A 17,671-nucleotide genomic window follows, 5' to 3' on the forward strand; every position below is an offset into this window, starting at 1 on the left:
ATTCCCAAATAGTGCCATTTAGTGGAGTTTTCTGCTGCTTGTGGCAGAAATACAAAGAGAAAAGTATATCTGAAGTGCAGGAAAAAAATAAACGTATTGTTTTTTGTTAAATCATGTTGTATGCATACATACTATTAATGTAAACCATTCAGTATCCAATATACACCTCTACCTCGATATAACGCGACCTGATATAACACGAATTCGGATATAACGCAGTAAAGCAGTGCTCCGGGGGGGGGGGGGGCGCACTGCGCAGTCCGGTGGATCAAAGCAAGTTCGATATAACGTGGTTTCACCTATAACGCGGTAAGATTTTTTGGCTCCCGAGGACAGTGCTATATTGAGGTAGAGGTGTACTAGTTGTAAATATACTAGATAGATTAAAATATAGATTTCCAGTGCGAATATTCTGAGCAACCTTCCACTAGTTTTCATTGCTAGTGTCTTACAAGAAAATTTATTTGCAGTTAATGCAAATGCTCTAGTGCCAAGGTGCAAATAATAATAAAAGTGGAGGATAAAAACTGCTAAGTTTAGTTCTGTTGTTTAATGGACAGATGTTACAAACTGGAAATAGACTATCCACCCTCTCTAATTGATATGTCTCTAGTGGTATTATACATATGTTTTTTCTCAAATAATATGCTTCATTCTATGCCTTTAAATTCAAAGACACTGCTTTATATTACAGTGGGGAGCAAAGGAAAATGAGCACAAAGTACCCAAAACTAATACAAGTGCAGAGTGGGCAGCATGACAGAATAATTTCCTGTTTCTCCTCCCCCTTGTGGGAAAGTCCTTCATGTAAACCATGTTTCAGGCTCTGGATTTTGAGGGGCTGGAGGTGGCATGTCAGGCTGGAAGGCGATGACATTAAGTTTTGTTCATTTGCTCTGAGACCAATTGGTAGATTTCCTGGCAGAAATATATGTGAGATTTAATGCTACTTTTTGCATTTATTTATTGCCCCAAGGGAATTCCCACCCAGCTGGGAAAGAGGTAAGTGTTTTTGGAGCCAAAGTAGTTTCTCAGTGATCTTTGTTCCCAGGTGAATGCTCCAAAACTACTCTGGTGGGAACTCAAATATCCAAAGGTTATGCACCATACTTGAATACAAACCTCTCATGTCCAAGAGTGGGAAGCAGTGGGAACGGTAAATTTCAACTCATAATACCTGGTTCTTCACTGTCTTGCACTGATGTTTAGTGTTGGTATATATTTTCCATAAATAAATTAAGTCATGGATTTGCAGGACTGTTAATCTAGCACGTTTCTACTAAATCCACTTCAAATTAATTAAAAGACCAAAAGGTAAATAAGGTATTAAAATTAAAAAGTACATTTGCACAGCTGGAACCATCCACAGTGCCTGCCCATGCGATATCTGGCTCTTAGCAGTGCTTTCAGTGCTTTATTTACACAAGCTCAAAAATCTGCAAAGTAGAATCTATGTTGCTCAAAGACAGAGCAGTTTTTATTATCAATAAGACTTCTGCCTTCTGTCTTAGGTCTTATTTTTATTCTTTCTTGAAGCACTTAAGGTAAGTGATTGATTATAGATTTATACATTTTGAATAATTACTTAATTTTTCTGCTACTTTCTCTGTTAGCATGCATTCCATTTAAAAAAACATAACAAACACAATTCTTTCTGCAGTTAGTTAGCTGATCTCTAGTGTGTGATATAGTGCAGGCTTCTAATTGTGGAAAGATAGTCTTATTTAAAAAAATTCTGAAGGTCTAATTAAAGAGTATATTACATGTATATAGCTTCTTTCATCATGACGGTTCTCAAAGGATTTTAAAAACGCATGCATCTATGTAGGTGTATACATACACTAGACTGTGAAGTTGATATCTATGTGATGGGTGATAAATGTAGTCATCACACACTTCTGCTTATTAGATTCATATAATCACATGACTGGCCCATTCTATCTTCCTGGGATTTATTTTAATATTCCAAATCCCTGAGCAACTTCAAACAGCCGCTATGTCTTTTTCTTTCCAGAAATGTTTCCTTTTCTTCATCCCAAATGCTGAATTTCCTTTGCAAAAGTTTATTGCCGCCTGAACTCTAAGACAGGCAAAATTCAGTCTTAGGGCTTGTCTGAATTTAAAATGTGATAGCAGGAAACTGCAACTGTGCTGCTGTAGAATTTCAGTGTAGACACTGCCTATGCCAACGGGAGGGGATCTCCTGCCTGCGCCACGCAGGGCTGTGGATTTTTCACACTGCTGAGTGATGTAGTTATGCTAGGGTTGCCAACTTTCTAATCACACAAAACCAAACACCCCTGCCCCGCTCCTTCCCTGAGGCCCTGCCACGGAAAGCTCCATCCCCCCTCCCTCCATTGCTCGCCCTCCCCCATCCTCACTCACTTTCACTGGGCTGTGGCAGGGGGTTGGGGTGTGGGAGGGGGGTGAGGGCTCTGGGAGGGGGTGCAGGCTGGGGATCGGGGTTGGGGTGCGGGAGAGGGCTCCAGGCTGGGGCAGGGGGTTGGGGTTGGGGTAAGGGTAAGGGGGGGGTATGGGCTCTGGGCTGGGGGTGCGGGCTCCAGGTGGGGCCAGAAATGAGGGGTTCAGGGTGTGGGAGAGGGCTGGGGCAGGGGGTTAAGGGTGCAGGGGGGGGTGAGGGCTCGGGCGGGGGCTGGGGATGAGGGGTTTCGGGGGCAGGGGGTTGGGGTGAGGGGGGGTATGGGCTCTGGGTTGGGGGTACGGGTTCTGGGGTGGGGCCGGGGATGAGGGGTTTGGGTTGCAGGAGAGGGCTTCAGGCTGGGGCAGGAGGTTGGGGTGCGGGGGGGGTGAGGGCACTGGGGCGGGGGCCAGGGATGAGGGGCTTGGGGTGCCGGAGGGGGCAGGGGGTTGGGGTGGGGGGGTGGAGGGGCTCTGGGAGGATGTTTGGGTGGGGGAGGGGTCCCTGCAGCCCCTAGATGCATGGGCGGCTAGGGAAGCGCCAGGCGCCGCCCCCGTGCCTGCAGGCGCCACCCTTGCAGCTCCCATTAGTCGCGGTTTCCGGCTAATGGGAGTTGCAGAGCAGGCACTTGGGGCGGGGGCAGCGCACAGAGCCTCCCTGACTGCTCATGCATCTAGGGGCTGCAGAGACCTGGCATCCGCTTCTGGGATCCATGCGGAGCTAGGGCAGACAGGGAGCCTGCCTTAGCCCTGGGCCCCTGCTGCGCTGCCGACCGGACTTTTAATGGTCCGGTTGGCAGTGGCAGCTGGAGCCGCCAGGGTTCCTTTTCGACCAGGTGTTCTGGTCGAAAACTGGACACCTGGCAACTCTAAGCTATGCTGATCTAAATTTCTAGTGTAGACATGGCCTTAGACCAGTAATGGCTTTAAATCCCAATATCTTGTATCCTTTGCAAGGCTTACAAAAGGCAGCTTTTATAGCACGCTGGAGAAGAGACTGTTCATGTGTAGCCCTGGAAGCTCTCAAGTCTCAAGCCCTGGACTTAAGTCCTGACATGTTTTATGTGCAGAGGAGTGATGTGACATCACTTCTGAAGATGTTTACCAATATTAGTATTAATTGTTCTCTTCCTTTGAGCCCTGCGCTTAGTTATACTAGGATTTGCTCTGTCTGTTCTTCCTAGCCCCCCTCACAAAGCAACTGACTAAAAAAGGTGTGAATGCTAATACTATTACAGCTAATAGAGAATTTCCTTTACCTTAAGTGTTAAGAGGCCTTTGATTTTGGTGCTGAGGCCTTGTGTTTCATTGCCCTGTCAGCTTTTATACAGTTTGTTGGCAGACCAATACTGTGTGTACTAGTTACAGTTCCCCAGGCCTGAAATGATCCCTGCTCTACTTAAATCTATTAAAATGCATAATTTACTCTTCACTTGCATCATAATCCCTTTCCTCTGAAGGAGCACAAATATTACTATTTCTACACCATCTCAGATTTTGTATAGCTCTGCACAAAATTCTTTAAGATACACATTGTTATACTACATTCAAATGTACACACAACAGTATTTTCTTGGCCTTCAGTACTTTAGGGCGAGATACAAGACAGCCTCTATCCAGCTTTTCATGTTATGATTATTTCTGCATGTGTCATGATGCAATGCCTGAATTTTCAAATATTTACATTGGCCTTTGTGCAGTATAGCCGTGTAGAGTTTTTACTGTAGCAGAAACTTTCCAAGGACAGCATGGTTTAGTTTTAAAAGATATTTAACATACTGTATATATATAATTTTATTAATATAGAATTTAAAATTACTGACCATAGTGATTAATGCTCATAATAGAGAAAACTCACAAAGAATATGTGCAAACCCAAACAAATAACTGATAACTAAATAAGGGCAGGATTCCCCCCCCCCCCTTTTTTTTTTTTGCATTCAGTACGTTTTTTCATTTGAATTTTTGTTTCCTCTCCCCATGCCCCCTTTTGTCAAGTTTTCCAGTGTTTTGATGATGGTACCATAACAGGTGTTCCTAACCACTAGCTCTTTCCTTCCTATTTCCTTCCTTGTCCCAATTCTCATCCTGGCACCAATTCAGCAAGGTACTAAAGCATGTGTTTAACTTTAAGCACATGCATAGTCCCATTGATTACCTAAGCACATGCTTAGGAACTATCTTATTGAATTGGAGCCTCTAGTGGCACATGCAGACATCCAGGAAATCCCCGTGTAGTCATGGGGGGGGAGGGGAAATGTTCCTACCACCATTTCTCGACTTATCACATGTTGGAAGTCAAAATATATGTGGCCTAAACGTACTTACTAAACATCAGATCACTTGAATATTGTGTTAAGAACATCTGAAGAAGTCGCATTTTTTTTCTATTTTTTTTTTTTTAATGAGCCCTTTGCTTAATCAATCTACCAGCTGGCCTCATACTACTTTCCCAAATCATATCAAGGAGTCCAGTGGAATACATTTCAATTGACAAAACTGAAATGAGATGGTCGAGTTCAGGATCCTGACACAAGGAAGAAAGGAGAGCAGCAGAATACGGACCCTGGACTTCAGAAAAGCAGACTTTGACTCCCTCAGGGAACAGATGGGCAGGATCCCCTGGGAGAATAACATGAAGGGCAAAGGGGTCCAGGAGAGCTGGCTGTATTTTAAAGAATCCTTATTGCGGTTGCAGGAAAAAAACATCCCGATGTGTAGAAAGAATAGTAAATATGGCAGGCGACCAGCTTGGCTAAACAGTGAAATCCTTGCTGAACTTAAACGCAAAAAAGAAGCTTACAAGAAGTGGAAGATTGGACAAATGACCAGGGAGGAGTATAAAACTATTGCTCAGGCATGCAGGAATGAAATCAGGAAGGCCAAATCACACTTGGAGTTGCAGCTAGCAAGAGATGTTAAGAGTAACAAGAAAGGTTTCTTCAGGTATGTTAGCAACAAGAAGAAAGTCAAGGAAAGTGTGGGCCCCTTACTGAATGTGGGAGGCAACCTAGTGACCGAGGATGTGGAAAAAGCTAATGTACTCAATGATTTTTTTGCCTCTGTCTTCACAAACAAGGTCAGCTCCCAGACTGCTGCACTGGGCAGCACAATATGGGGAGAAGGTGACCAGCCCTATGTGGAGAAAGAAGTGGTTCGGGACTATTTAGAAAAACTGGATGTGCACAAGTCCATGGGGCCGGATGCGCTGCATCCGAGGGTGCTAAAGGAGTTGGCGGATGAGATTGCAGAGCCATTAGCCATTATTTTTGAAAACTCATGGCGATCGGGGGAGGTCCCGGATGACTGGAAAAAGGCTAATGTAGTGCCCATCTTTAAAAAAGGGAAGAAGGAGGATCCGGGGAACTACAGGCCAGTCAGCCTCACCTCAGTCCCTGGAAAAATCATGGAACAGGTCCTCAAGGAATCAATTATGAAACACTTAGAGGAGAGGAAAGTGATCAGGAACAGTCAGCATGGATTCACCAAGGGGAAGTCGTGCCTGACTAACCTAATTGCCTTCTATGATGAGATAACTGGCTCTGTGGATGAGGGGAAAGCAGTGGATGTGTTATTCCTTGACTTTAGCAAAGCTTTTGACACAGTCTCCCACAGTATTCTTGCCGCCAAGTTAAAGAAATATGGGCTGGATGAATGGACTGTAAGGTGGATAGAAAGCTGGCTAGATCGTCGGGCTCAACGGGTAGTGATCAATGGCTCCATGTCTAGTTGGCAGCCGGTTTCAAGCGGAGTGCCCCAAGGGTCGGTCCTGGGGCCGGTTTTGTTTAATATCTTTATTAATGATCTGGAGGATGGTGTGGACTGCACTCTCAGCAAGTTTGCAGATGACACTAAACTAGGAGGCGTGGTAGATACACTAGAGGGTAGGGATCGGATACAGAGGGACCTAGACAAATTAGAGGATTGGGCCAAAAAAAACCTGATGAGGTTCAACAAGGATAAGTGCAGAGTCCTGCACTTAGGACGGAAGAATCCCATGCACTGCTACAGACTAGGGACCGAATGGCTAGGTAGCAGTTCTGCAGAAAAGGACCTAGGGGTCACAGTGGACGAGAAGCTGGATATGAGTCAACAGTGTGCTCTTGTTGCCAAGAAGGCTAACGGCATTTTGGGCTGTATAAGTAGGGGCATTGCCAGCAGATCGAGGAACGTGATCGTTCCCCTTTATTCGACATTGGTGAGGCCTCATCTGGAATACTGTGTCCAATTTTGGGCCCCACACTACAAGAAGGATGTGGAAAAATTGGAAAGAGTCCAGCGGAGGGCAACAAAAATGATTAGGGGTCTGGAGCACATGACTTATGAGGAGAGGCTGAGGGAACTGGGATTGTTTAGTCTCCAGAAGAGAAGAATGAGGGGGGATTTGATAGCAGCCTTCAACTACCTGAAGGGAGGTTCCAAAGAGGATGGAGTTCGGCTTTTCTCAGTGGTGGCAGATGACAGAACAAGGAGCAATGGTCTCAAGTTGCAGTGGGGGAGGTCCAGGTTGGATATTAGGAAACACTATTTCACTAGGAGGGTGGTGAAGCACTGGAATGCGTTACCTAGGGAGGTGGTGGAGTCTCCTTCCTTGGAGGTTTTTAAGGCCCGGCTTGACAAAGCCCTGGCTGGGATGATTTAGTTGGGAATTGGTCCTGCTTTGAGCAGGGGGTTGGACTAGATGACCTCTTGAGGTCCCTTCCAACCCTGATATTCTATGATTCTATGATTCTATGAAAGAAGGTTTAAGATTCATGTTTTCATATTTGTTGCCTATGCCTGCCCTAAAATCATCTTCATCAAGGGATTAATTGCATTTGTAGACACTGCACAATTCCATCAATTATCCATTTCAAATGAATTTTATTCTGAATGGTTAAGAGGATGATGTAGTTTAATCAGTACGTGAAATGGAAGTATTGCAGGCTGTTTAAGAATACGTATCACGTTTTATGGTGGCATAGTGATCTACATTAAGCACACTTCTGGAAAGATTGGAAAAGTCTGGTAGAAAATATTGCCATCTTTTCCTTCAATTTAGCAGTATTTTATTGGCTGGCATGTACATTAGTTTGGCTTATTTAAAAAGAGTCTTGTTGATGTTTTGATGGTAGTTATGCTATGGGGCTCCTAGATGAATGGATGTTATACAGTTAGGAATGTTTCATTCTTTTTAAAATATATATTTACAGTTATAAAAATATTGGTTAAAATATGGCAGTTTAGATGTCCGTCAGTCAGCATCTTCATCTTTGAGATGGACTTTGCAGTTAAGAGCATGCTCAGAAATGCATTTTTCTCTGACTGGCTGTTTTTCAAGGGACTAGTTTCATGTTTGAATTTAGTGGAGGAAATAAATAGCAAGGTGTTAAAATGAAGCCAGAATTCTCTTGAAGCCTCTTTTAGCTCTACATATGCAGTACTAAACATTCTGCTTGCAAACATCTATTTCAGACAGCTTTTTTCTCCTTTTATTTGTTACTGTGTGGGTAGAGACAGACAGGGTGGTGATAGCCTAATGTTGAAAGATTTGCTGAACAGATGAAATGCTGATCTTGACATCAATAGTTTTTGTTTCTGATACCTAAATGAGTTTAATCTTTTGTGTAGTCCACCAAAAGTATTTAATACACAGCAGGCTTGTGTTTTTTCTTTGCTGTTTAAAAAGTCTTTTTAGTATTGATCCATCCTTTCTTCTGCAAAGATGGCAAAGAACAGATTGCTGATAACTGACTGCTTATTTTGTAAGATACATCACAGTCAATATATTGTCTAGCTTTAAAATATCCTTGCTCTGTAGAAGAAGAAATAGCTAATGGTTACTTTAATGTAAAGTAAATGTCTGTTTAATGTTCATAGATATTAGCTTTCCCTGTGGTGCTTTCTTAATAACCAGTTAAAATTTACTTGGAGTTAGGCAACTGGTAATATTTAACTGTAAGCTACTTCATACAGACTTTTATGTTGTTAAACTATTTGCCTAAAGGCTACTAGATTAGGGCTGGACCTATAAACCCAAAATACCATTGGAAGTTTTGTAGTAATAATACTGCAGTAGTTAGAAATGAGCCTGAGATCAGTTATTTAGATTGGAATCCAGAGTCTGAATACCTCCTCCCAACTATCTTTCACACCCTAAAACTGAGAAGTGTTGGCATCCAAGGTTTAGATTAGGCCCATAGTAGACTTAGGGACACTAAATGTGCAGCAGGACAATGCAGGCTTGGTCTACACTTACCCCCCAATTCGAACTAAGGTACGCAACTTCAGCTACGTGAATAACGTAGCTGAAGTTCGAAGTACCTTAGTTCGAACTTACCTCGGTCCACACGCGGCAGGCAGGCTCCCCCGTCGACGCCGCGGTACTCCTCTCGTCTAGCTGGAGTACCGCAGTCGACAGCGATCACTTCCTGGTTCGACTTATCGCGTCCAGACAAGACGCGATAAGTCGAACCCAGAACTTCAATTCCCAGCCGCCGAACTAGCGGCTGGGTGTAGACATACCCGCAGATAAGGTTTGGATTCTGAACCCTTTACAATATTTCTAGGGTTTTTGGATTTGATACCTGTAGTAATACTGTACTAATAAAAAACACTGATTATTGTAATTCAACAAACAGTGCTTCATTTGGTTTTTACACACACACACACACACACACACACACACTGTTTATGTGTATATGTATGTGTTTATAGATCAGTAGTCTTTGCTTTGTTCTAACAGAACAAGGTGAAAAAAATATGAAGTTTTTCTGAGGAAATGCATTAAGATGTGGAATCATTCTATCAAAATCTTAAAAGCTGTACAACAGGTGTTTTTGAACATTTTGAACAGTTCTCAGTTAGTGGCACGTGTGTCTGTGTGATTCAACTGATTTACATTAAGGTTAAGTTAAAATATGTTAAAATTAAACAGGGTAAATTTGTATTCACCCCTTGATAGTCGATTGGGCTTGCGCTCTTTTGTCTCTTATGTGGAGTCTGTAAATTGTTGGGTCTAGTCCTAACTAAATGTAAACACCTTTACTTTCTAGCTGCTGCTAATTGGTTTGGGAATATTTATGAAAGTGTTTATTTTTAAAGCTAAAAATAGTGCTGCGGTGTTTAAACTCATTCTGGCTGTCAGAAATGCTCCCGTGATCCTGAAAGTGTTGCTAAAAATGTTCACTTTTTAAATGTGGTAATTAAACTTGTCTGTGAGAACAACAGATGATACATTTCCTGCATTTGTAAACTAAGTATCCCTTTAAGCCCACAAGTTTCCTTGCATGGTTCTTTCTCCTTAAGTTGGTAAGATCTGAACTCCTGCTGAACTTTCTTGAAAGGAGGGTTGCTATTGGCCAAATAAGGAAATAAAGAGCTGTAACCTGCTGCTGCTGCTTTGTGACCTTTTACTTTTAGGATTAGGATTTTCTGGTACTGCGTTTCCTTTGTTAATAAAAGCCTGTGTTCTCAAGGGATGCGGCACTGTAAGCTTGAACTTCAAATAACTATTTTCACTTTTAACTCTTTCAATTAAAATAAAGTTCCAAATCAAGATATTTCACTTTGGGCTTCGTCTATATGTACATAAAGTCCCCTAGTTGATGCATTCTTCAAATTGATAAAAGATAGTGTTAAGTGCACATCTTATGCACTAGGTGCAAGGTGTTCCTCCTGCAGGGTTGCCACCTGGGGTTTTCTTCAGGCATTTACACAGCACTACTCTCTCAACTCAGCATCTGATTCTGAGACTTGCTTTGGGAACCATCATCATCATGGCAAATCCCAAAGGAACGTGGTCTCCTAGCAGACTGAGCACCTCCCAGATTGATCTCTAGATGGGTTCTTAAGGTAGTCTGGCTGAATACTCAGTTTGTCCATCCCTGGAAATCTTATCGCACCTCTGAAGCTTTTGGCGACCACCTGATCGCCAGCTGTGTAGCGGCATTCTTTGGTAAAGATGCTTCAGAATTAGTTGGACTTCCATCCTAATAACATGTCCATGCCAAGAAAGCTGCCTAAGCCGAACCAGTGCTGATGGAGGCAATTGCTGTGTTTGGCTTAGAATACCCTCATTTCTGATCTTGTCCTGACACTTAATGTGGAGCAGCTGGCAAACACAATAAGAATTGAAAATGTCAGTCCAGTGCTCTTCAGACTTCGTCAGTGCCATGTTTTGCTGCTATGCAACTAAGTTGGTATAACCAAGGGTTCTATTGATCTGCAGCTTTGAAGCAAGCTTTGATGTTGTGGCATCTCCACAGAGGCTGCCGAAGGGCCCAAAATATGGCGGCAGCTGCTGCTATACAGGTGTCTACATCTCTTGAGCATCCCCCATTACTGTCTATGATGCTGTCCAAGTCTTCAACAGTTGCCACTTTCCCAATGCCCTGCCCGGACAGGTTAATACTGAGCTGGTTATAATCTGGAGCTAGAGGCTGCATCATAGTGATGGTCAGGGTCTTTGTTTTATCCTGCTTAATAACCAGACCAATGTGTGCTGCTTCTTGCCCGACAAGATTGACCTGTCAGTGCAGCGATTCACCAAACTGAGCCAACAAGAAATGTCATTGACTTATTCAAGATCTCAAAACAGAATAGTGCTCAGCTCAGCAGCATCGACAGCTGCCTCCTCAAGCTTATCCATCACCCAGTCGATGCTAATATTGAAAACAATGGTGGCAGAACTCCTGTGGAGGTAGGAAACCACGCTGTGTATCTGCCATTGACTGGACCACAAGAAGAAAATTATGGTTACTTGTCATAACTGTAGCTCTTCAAGAGTTTTGTATCCGCATTTTCACACTGCCTGCCCATCTTCCCCATTGCCTATAAGTACTAATCTCACAGCATTCTTGGTTTACCAGGAGGAATTGAGGTAGTTGGGGGTCCTTTTATAACCTGAGCTCTGAATATTTCTGAAGCTGAGCATTGCTGGGTTGGGGACACATTCCTCTCTAGTGTGACTATGCAGACACAGTGCTGTTGAAGAATCACAATAAAAGGTAAGTAGCCATTTTATCATGCTAGCTTTGTAATGGAACATTTTTACACCTGTTTGCCTGGTTATCTCTAACATCTTTTCAGTGTTGTGTTTAATGTACAGCAAATCTAAACAGTATTTTTTTGTTGAGAAGGAATGATAGTACATCTTCTCGGGGTGGGAGGTTTCTAATATATCTCAATCAATGGTTTGCACACTCTCTCAGGCGCATGCAGGCGTGCACAATTTGAGAGCTATAGCAAAAGGAATACAAGAAATTTTCAAGCACTTGGGTTATATGTGTTTGTACAGGACTGGCCAAGAGGATAGGTTTCAAAGTTGACTTTATTACAGAAGGCTTGTTTTCTCCCTTCTGATTCCAATTTGAAAGACATGTTTTTAACAGCACTTTCTTTAAATTTCTTAAATAAGCTGAAAGTAAAAATATTTTCTCTATTTTTAGATATGTGCAATTTCATGACTTTCCTTTCACCACATGATTTAGCATGTTATAGTATTTATTTGCAAAATAAATAGTATAACATGTAGTGCTTTTGTATTATGCTGTCAGTTGACTCTGCGTAAATTATGTGGTGACACAGTTATTACTTCTGCTGCTGTTGAAAAATCTAAAATCAGCCCTGGAAGCATTGTTGTGGGATTATTTGTTGTTGTTTTTTTTAATGGTTCTTGTGTTGCCATAAGCTTACGCGCTAGCATTCTCACATTTGGGCCAGAAGGTGATGGGCTTAAACCTAGTACAGTTCTACATGTTAGCTGCGGTATTACATAGAATTCCCTTCTGTCCATTTCTGGTGATTATCGCACTGAAACAAGAGAGTCCATTCCACTTCTCCGATTGTAAACTCAGTGTTCTGGTCCACCTTCCCTCTGTCAATAAGAGGTTTTAATATGTAAGGCTGTGTGCATACTATTTGTCAGCTCCTAATAATGACTATTGTGATTGAGTGCCTTATGTCTTTGAGTCGAGAGTACAGCTCGAACAGAAGTTCTGGGTTTGATGCAGAAATTACGGGGTGAGTTTCTAAGGTCTTTGTTATGCTGGAGATCAGGTGATCAAAAAGGTCCTTTGTCTTAAAATCTAGGAATACTTGTGAGTAAAAGGCGCAGTATGAGATCAAATTCTGATATTTCTATTCCTGTTACTATTGCCAACCCTATACAAAGGCAAAAGCCTCTTCGGCACCAGTATTACCATGTTGTTATAGGGTTTGCTTTGCTAGTGAGTTGCTAGATCTAGTACATTCTTGTTAATGAAGTTTGTCTGCTTGTGGACCTTATTGTCATCAAGGCTGGATTTGCTAGGAAGTGGAAGTCATCACTTGGAGACTGTGTGTCAGATTTGCATCACTTACCCTTTGTTTGAGATTGCATTGTTCATTTAGTAGATAATACTGAGTAGGGAATTCTTACAGTTTATCAGAGAATTGTCCCTTGAAGAGTGGTTCCACTATGAAAATGTCTGCAAAATATCTGCCTCCTCTATATACTCAGTCTTATTTACTTACTTTAATGACAAAAAAAATAGCTTTTGTTATTAGCTGTATTGGTTTTACTGTTCTACATTGGAGTGAGCTGGCTTCTATTCAGATTAGGTAACAATTCTGTTGATATGTTAGATTCCACTTACAAAATAGTTTGTGAACAAGATAAAACCCAGCTTGATCTACCGATTCCAAACTTAGTTTGCAAGAAAAATCTATCTTTTTTTCCCCCTTGTTACTTATAAACTGAACAACTTGTCATAGAAATCATCGAGACACCATATGTATTGATCCCAACAATGCCAGTCTTACAAAATCATATTTCTCTAAGAAATGGAAAGTTATAATATAGTTTCTTCTTAGGCCATAAGCTCTTATTATTGAGAAATAGAATAACCAATCTAGCTGGCATTTTTAGATTTGATATACAACTGTGCCACTCTGGTTATCTGAAGACAACTTGGTAACAGTAAGAATATACACTGGAAGAATTTGTGCCATTGCACCAAAAAAAAAAAATTAACTTTATTTTGTATCTGGTTAAGATCAAACAATGAATTGAGTTCTCTTTGTGTGTTGACATCTGAAGATTTATATCTTCCAGCTATATTCCTGTTACAGAGCTGGCAGAAGTGACCTCTCCAGAGAAGGTCTTTGTTATGAATTTTGCTCTGTTTACATTATTGCCATGAGGGTCACAGTGAAGTACAGTACATTAAAGCTAATACATCACAAGCTGACAGTTGTCTTATCTCTTTGGTACCTCTTCCCTTTCCCAATAAAGAAAAAAGCAAACACAAAGAACATGAGGTTCTGGAACAGAAAGTTAAATAATAGTTTCCAAAGTGCTTTGGTGTTAATGTCAGGTCCCTGTGTGCAACATATTTTGTGTCTGGTCAAATAGCTGTGTAGCGTCCTTTTCTGGGAGGTTGTTGCAAAAAAACTGCTTTTACCACATAAATATTCTCCCTGGTATGACACTATTGCCAAAGCAGATAATGAAGAAGAGGCAAAGCTATTGGGTTTCTTCAAAGCCAGCCAGTTCATCATGGGCTGAGGAGGTGGCTCTGGATCAGAAAAAGTGAGAGTTTCAGGCCAGCTCTGCATAAGAGAGTACCTCTACTATACCTCCATGGAGCTCAGAAGCGCCAGAAAAATTCAGCTTCAAGTACTTTCTTGCAGAGTTTCGGTGATTCTTCACAACCCTTTCCCTCCAGCTATTCCCCCTCATCCTCTGGCAAATGGCATTGGGGAAGCCAGAAGGCTTTTTCTGTTTCCAAGCAGCTTTTTGGGTATGCAAGCTCTAGTCTGCAGCGTCTGCACTGTCCCTTTAATTTGGAGAGTGCTGTGGGGGCCACATGAGTATGTCATGCCTCTCTCTCTGACTCATGAGGGTAGAGGAGATCTAGACTTGTGGGGCAAGATGGCCAAGTGAGCCGGGCTCCAGCAGAATGAGTTTTCCTCCTCTCTGATCCCCTTCCACCCTGACCTGGCAGACACTGAGCATATCTGAGTCACCAATGGACCATGTAAATTTGGGGAGGGAATGAACTGCTCAGGGAAGGGGAAGAAAATGAGGAATTAGGGCACAACCACGAGATAAAAGGGGAGGTGCCTCACCAAATCCCTCAACAAGCCAAATAAGTTTGGGCAGGGGAGACTGCTGCTATATAATATAGACCTAATGTACCGTATAATACATGTGGCCTTAATTACTGTACAGTATGTTAGCATTTGAGTTCTGAAAGATCCTTTCTGAAAGCAAATAATGATCATGGACTTCCCAGAGTATTAAACCAGAAAGTCATTGTAAACACGAAGGGCTCTGTTCAGTAAGGAAAACACCTCAGATACAAAGTACTCAGAGAAACAGCAGAGTGCCTCACATTCTATATATAGAACAGAACCTCTCATTTCAACTGCCAATTGGAATGCTGAGAATACTTCTTGTTCTTGTTTTCCATTTCAAGCGGAGACTCAAATATCATACAACTATTGTTTCAAATCCATAAAAATACATTTTGTTTCAAAATGTGACTCTCTCAATAGGGTGCAACACAATTCTCTTTTGAAGATGGAGAAATGGATCTCACTGGGCACACTGAACAGCTGACATCTCAGAAGGCCAAGTTCACTTTCAGGTATGAGCACCTTCTGTTTAATATTGATTCATGAATACGTTTGCCAGCATGCAGGACAAGAAGATTATTACATTTTTATTTTAAGTACATGTGCTCATCATCATAGTGCCTCCCTCCTTTTTTCCTTTTCCACCCTGAAAATTCACTTCACTCGCATACTTAAGCGCTTTTATGTATGTGAGTACCGTTTACCTTGGATGATGAATGTTTATGACTTTGACTTGTATTGTATGTTCTGACTGGTTGTGGGATATGGGGGAAGGAAGAAATATGCTGCTCTTTTATATGTTTGTATTTTGCTTTTTAAACAATTTCACAAGCAGCTTAAAGACTAAGATAGGTGGAGTGCATGTATCTAAACAAATAAGCACTCCTCTGATCCACAATGTCCCACAAAAAGTAGATAATTTTCTTGGTTAAAATGTCATCTCTCTTTTTATTATTAAGGTTATTCCTTCAGTTGCTTTTTAAATTTTTATTATATTTGTAGATACACTTTTATAACCTGTAAAATGCTATATCCAGAGCATCCATTATACAGGATAGGCAAATTTGCATAGGCACCTTTTGTGAGACCTGTTCCTCTGGGACAATCAGATGAGTAACTCCTCTTTCTCCCTCAGTTATACTAGGCAGGAGATAACTGGTGCAGAAGTCTAACACTGTTGTTGTGATCTAAATTGTCGGTTAGTTATTCTGACTTCTTGGGAAAGACTGCTGAAAGGGTAAACCTAGGCCAAGTTTTGAGTGAAATAAAGATGATTTACAATTTGGATTGGAAACCATGGAAGATTTGGTATAAACAAGGTGTTGTTTCACTTTGAGTTTTTGGGTTTCTTCCAATCTGAAATTCTAAGCAAAACTCAGAATGTGAACCAAAACAAAAAATAACCTTTGTGTAAACCCAGTGAACCAAAATCATCAAGTTTCAAGGTGGGTCAGATCCTCCATTGGTATAATTGGTGCCATGCTGAATTTCATTAAGGACTTAGCCTAGTGAGTTCAGAGCAAAATGATTCCATGCTAGTGTTCACCTGTCCTTATGCCAAGTTAAATCTTAATCTTGGGAAGTTATTCGTATGAATCACATTACTATGAAGTCACTTTTTAGAATGTGAAATAATCTGGTGTCCGTTAATATGCTTTGTCGTAGAAAACTAGTTATGACAGTACATTGCCTAACTGTGAAGTAAAAGGTGTAATTTGGAAAACTAAACATGACAGCTAAGATATCATAATCAAACTAACAACTCAATTTTGGTGAAGGCAAATAATCCTTTACTATAATTTTGCATTTTCTAGTCAGTTGTCAAAACGGTGTGAATTAAAAGCCCTGAGCAGTATGTGTAAAACTCCATCCCCACATACATCTTTGCTTGCATTTTGTTCTTCTCTTTTGCTCACTCCACTCCGTGCCATCTCACTCATCTTTACCTTCCTTTAGTCTGCTCCTATGCTTGGAATCACCTACTATTTCTGTGTACTAAGCACCTTCCATTTTCTACTTTTAAATACCTTCTTAAAATCCACTTCTTTCATGTAAGCTTATTACACTGATTCGCTCTGAAATTGTCTCCAACTTCTTGTGACTAAATTGTTGTCCCGTGTTTCACACTTTAGTAGAGTTGGATAATAAGCTATTAGAAACAGTAAACTTGTTTTTTCTCCACGTTTGTTTTGTACATCTTCTGTACCATCTTATGGTGCTCTAAATCTAAATAAAGATGTCCCCATCCCTATCCTTCCTACAGCGTAGATGTATATTCATGTAGAAGACACAGGATGCCACAAGGATATTTAACCACTGTTTCACACTCTTTTTAGGACCCCTCTGGACATATGACAGTCTGTTCATGGAATACTTTTTTCTTCCTTATTGAGTAGTCTTTGTTTTGAAATCTATTTTCTAATCACAGTATTGCTAACATCTGTGATTTTTATCATGTCTAGCAATTTCAGGGTGTTTTTTAACCTCTCTCATGAAAACTTGATAAAAGGCTTCCAGTTCACAAATTTTCCCTTATTCAGAATGGCCACCATCTCCTATTACTGTCAATGGGGCTGAACTTGCAAGATAGCCACCAATCTCTCATGATTTTTGATCTCTTGAAATTTGGCTTACTGTAATCAGCACTGTCATGAGGATTTCTTATCTAATTTATCTGTCATATTTATATGGTCCCCATCACTCTAGTACCTGAGCCCGTCACAATATTTAATGTGTTATTCGTACAACTCCCATGTGAAGTAAGGAAGCACTATTATCCCCATTTTACAGATGGGGAACTGAGACAGAGATGGTAAGGACTTGCCGAGATCACACAGGAAGTCTGTTGCCTCTCACAAGACCCAGGCTAAGCTCTTAACTACCAGATCATCTTTCCTTTTTGGGCACATCACCAATTCCTTTTGCCCTATCAATAAAGATGCTTCTTTGTTTGTTTCTTTCTCCTTCTTTCTCTGTTGTTGTCATTTCACTTTGTGTCTGGCTTTCTCCTCTTTTAAAGAACAGTGGAGAAGGCCATGGTCCTCAACCCATCTGTCTGATTTGTTTTGTTTGTTTAATCTCCCTCTTTGGGGCCCTGGTCATCATCTGGATGGTATGGCAATTTCCAGTTTCTTTTTAAATCCTTTCTGACATC

At 41.3% G+C, this 17,671-nt stretch overlaps 1 protein-coding gene across 1 annotated transcript in view; it reads left to right on the top strand.

The window, feature by feature from the left end:
- PARD3B (par-3 family cell polarity regulator beta) overlaps positions 1-17,671 on the top strand; it is a 657,306-nt gene that overhangs the window by 316,224 nt on the left and 323,411 nt on the right. The window contains exon 5 of the mRNA XM_065413438.1: positions 14,938-15,029. Coding sequence (XP_065269510.1) covers positions 14,938-15,029 — 92 coding nt within the window. The remainder of the gene's footprint in view (positions 1-14,937; positions 15,030-17,671) is intronic.

Source organism: Emys orbicularis, chromosome 11, assembly GCF_028017835.1.
Source record: "Emys orbicularis isolate rEmyOrb1 chromosome 11, rEmyOrb1.hap1, whole genome shotgun sequence".
In the NCBI taxonomy this organism is placed as follows: domain Eukaryota; kingdom Metazoa; phylum Chordata; order Testudines; family Emydidae; genus Emys; species Emys orbicularis.